Genomic DNA, 2566 nt, shown 5'->3' with positions numbered 1-2566 from the left:
CCAGGCATTGAGACTACGATCATGAAGATGCTGGCTCTACTTTTGAGGGCTCCAGAGTCTAAAAGAAGAATGCTGTATTTAGTCCTCTGACCCATTCCCATCTCATTTTCTTCCCCTGGGCCTAGGTAACTCTATCTCTAAGAGGAAGGGATTGCCTGAGAGGATTTCTACGATTATCAGGTAGGAAAGCACCCACATGTCTGTAAGTTAAGTAAGACTGATTAAAATTTATGGAATCCAGACCTAGGTATACAGGGTGGAGTGTTGAGAGGTGATAGGATCCTGGCCCCAGCATTCTTAATTCCTGGAGTTCCTTCTCTGCCCAGAGAGCAGGGATCGGGGGTCTAATGATCTCTGGGCCCCAGTGGTTAGCCGCCTGGGCACATATATACACATAGACTTCTTGGATATCTTGGTCCTTCAGGACAAGGGTAGGTCACCTGAAATGTCCATTGCTTTTTATTCTTTCATTTCACTGAAGGAGCAGTAGCTGGGCCCCAAGCCTCTCACAGTGCAGTCAGTGCTGTCACTGTCACACCTGCCACAGTGACATTCAGTGGCTACTGGATAAGTATATAGGGAGTCTGCCTGGTGAGCACAGCCAGGCAACTTCACAGTCTCATACACCAGCTCTTTGAAGGTACATGTTTTCTGGATGTTGGGCCTGGCTGGGTCCTTGTACACTAGATCCTGTGGAGTTTAAAAACAGGAGAGTTAGGCTAAAATATTCTGGAAGTTTCTATTTAGCATAATCAGAATGAGATGGGAATTTAATACTGCTTGCTCTAGCATTTACCCATTAAAGCTCACTTAAGGAATTCCTAACCAAGGAAATATGATCTCATAAATGTCCTATATGCTATACCACATTTCTTGGTTCTGGAAATCTTACAGAATATATGTCATTCCTTTTCCTACTCCTTACATCTATATCAAATCTTAAATATTTCTCAAACTATAGAGAAACTTTAAATATCAACATAGAAAAATGAAATAGAGCGATAGCAGAAATTTTAAGTTGATTTTTGTATTTAGTCGAAAGCTATGTTAATGACAACATGAACCATAAAACACTGAATTTCAATTTCTCAGAAAATATTTCCAAATACATTGTCCCCGTGTGTTTATAAAAAGCCAAAACACATGAGAAAATGTCAATACTTAGCTTAACATGACCATGAAGTCACATGGAAAATTTTAAATATTCCACTGTCTTGTAGATATTTCCTACCCTTAAATGCTATATGTTCTGCAGGGCTCTCAGTTTCAAAGTATACACAGTTTGCATATGAGAACTTTTAATCCAGGCAGAACGGGTTTGTTCCAACAGTTTCTAGTAAAATTATTTGCACCAAGGGAAGAAATTGGCATTGCTGTTTAACTTATTTCAATATCGTGCTATCGGGTCTGTTGATCAAACTCATTTACCATCCAATAAAATATATTTCATTAAAAAGTTACTTTCAATTGCAGTTTATAGAATGAAATTTTGTATAGATAACCAGGTGTTATAGGAGAAAAAAGTAAAGAAAATAAAGTAGAAACTCTTTACTTGGATTAATGCAAAAGATACTGTGTGAAAACAAACTAGTGGTTTTATGCTTCTGTGCCTTGGTTTTCTCAATGGCATGAAGAAGGGAGTAGGTTTGCTGATTCATTTTGGTTCTAATAGTCCGCAAGTATGGATTGTGTTCTGAGGCTGCTTGTTGCCATTTATAATCAGGTGGGTGAATAAAACAATTTTTATAATATGTCTATTTGTGTTTTCATGTGGCTTGGAAAAATATATTTTGATACTATCTCTGTTGCAAAGAGATGGCTTCAGTTACACAAAATGGCTTTTGGGGAATATGGTAGGTCTATTATTAGTATGTGTATGTTTACATGTTTATCTCTCTATATATAAAATCTACCATAGCACTACTTTTTTTGAAGTGCAGAGTTGGCATATTACCAAGTTGATCAGATCAAATCTGACATTTTGCTAGATTTACCCTAATCAAATCCAAGCCCAAACATCTAACTGATATCATGGTATTTAATCCCAATCATAACACAGACAGTATTGACTAAGGGACTCATGGCTATTACTTGGGAAAGTTAAAATATTCATAAAGTAGGAATTAATGAAGCCTGCCTTGGACAGACCCTTAGCACCCTCACTTCCAGCAAAGCAGATTTCCTACCCGGGTGTAGCAGTAGCCAGCACACCATGTGGTATTGATGCTTATGCAGAAGCGACATTCCTCCTTTTCCACTGTGATGGTGATGTTGGTCAGCTCACAGCTCTTGGAGCAGATTGCTCTCCAGCAGCAGAAAAGGAAGCAAAACTGGACTGACTTCATCCTGGGCTATAAAGCAAACAATTAAGGCTCATGAGAAACCAAAAAACCCCCCAAAATTATAATCATGTAAGTTGACCAAAGCAAAAATAATTGATCTGCCCATCCTCCCCAGTCACATTTTGCGCCAGCATTTTTTTCCCTTCCCTTACTTCTTTCTCAAACATTTCTTCTTATTCTCCTTCTCCTTCATTTTTTTTATCAAGTAGACCCATATTAAGATC

At 38.3% G+C, this 2566-nt stretch overlaps 1 protein-coding gene across 1 annotated transcript; it reads right to left on the bottom strand.

Annotated features, from left to right (window-relative positions):
- Window positions 1-459: 459 nt before the first annotated feature.
- Window positions 460-2345, bottom strand: FSHB (follicle stimulating hormone subunit beta). The gene is made up of 2 exons (XM_027581492.1): window positions 2187-2345; window positions 460-690 (listed from the first exon to the last, which is right to left on the bottom strand). The coding sequence occupies exons 1-2, from the start codon at window positions 2343-2345 to the stop codon at window positions 460-462; spliced, it is 390 nt and encodes a 129-aa protein (XP_027437293.1).
- Window positions 2346-2566: the final 221 nt, after the last annotated feature.

Source organism: Zalophus californianus, chromosome 11 (assembly GCF_009762305.2).
Source record: "Zalophus californianus isolate mZalCal1 chromosome 11, mZalCal1.pri.v2, whole genome shotgun sequence".
In the NCBI taxonomy this organism is placed as follows: Eukaryota; Metazoa; Chordata; class Mammalia; order Carnivora; family Otariidae; genus Zalophus; species Zalophus californianus.
The sequence above is the reverse complement of the archived record's forward strand: the minus strand, read 5'-3'. Positions and strand labels throughout refer to the sequence as shown.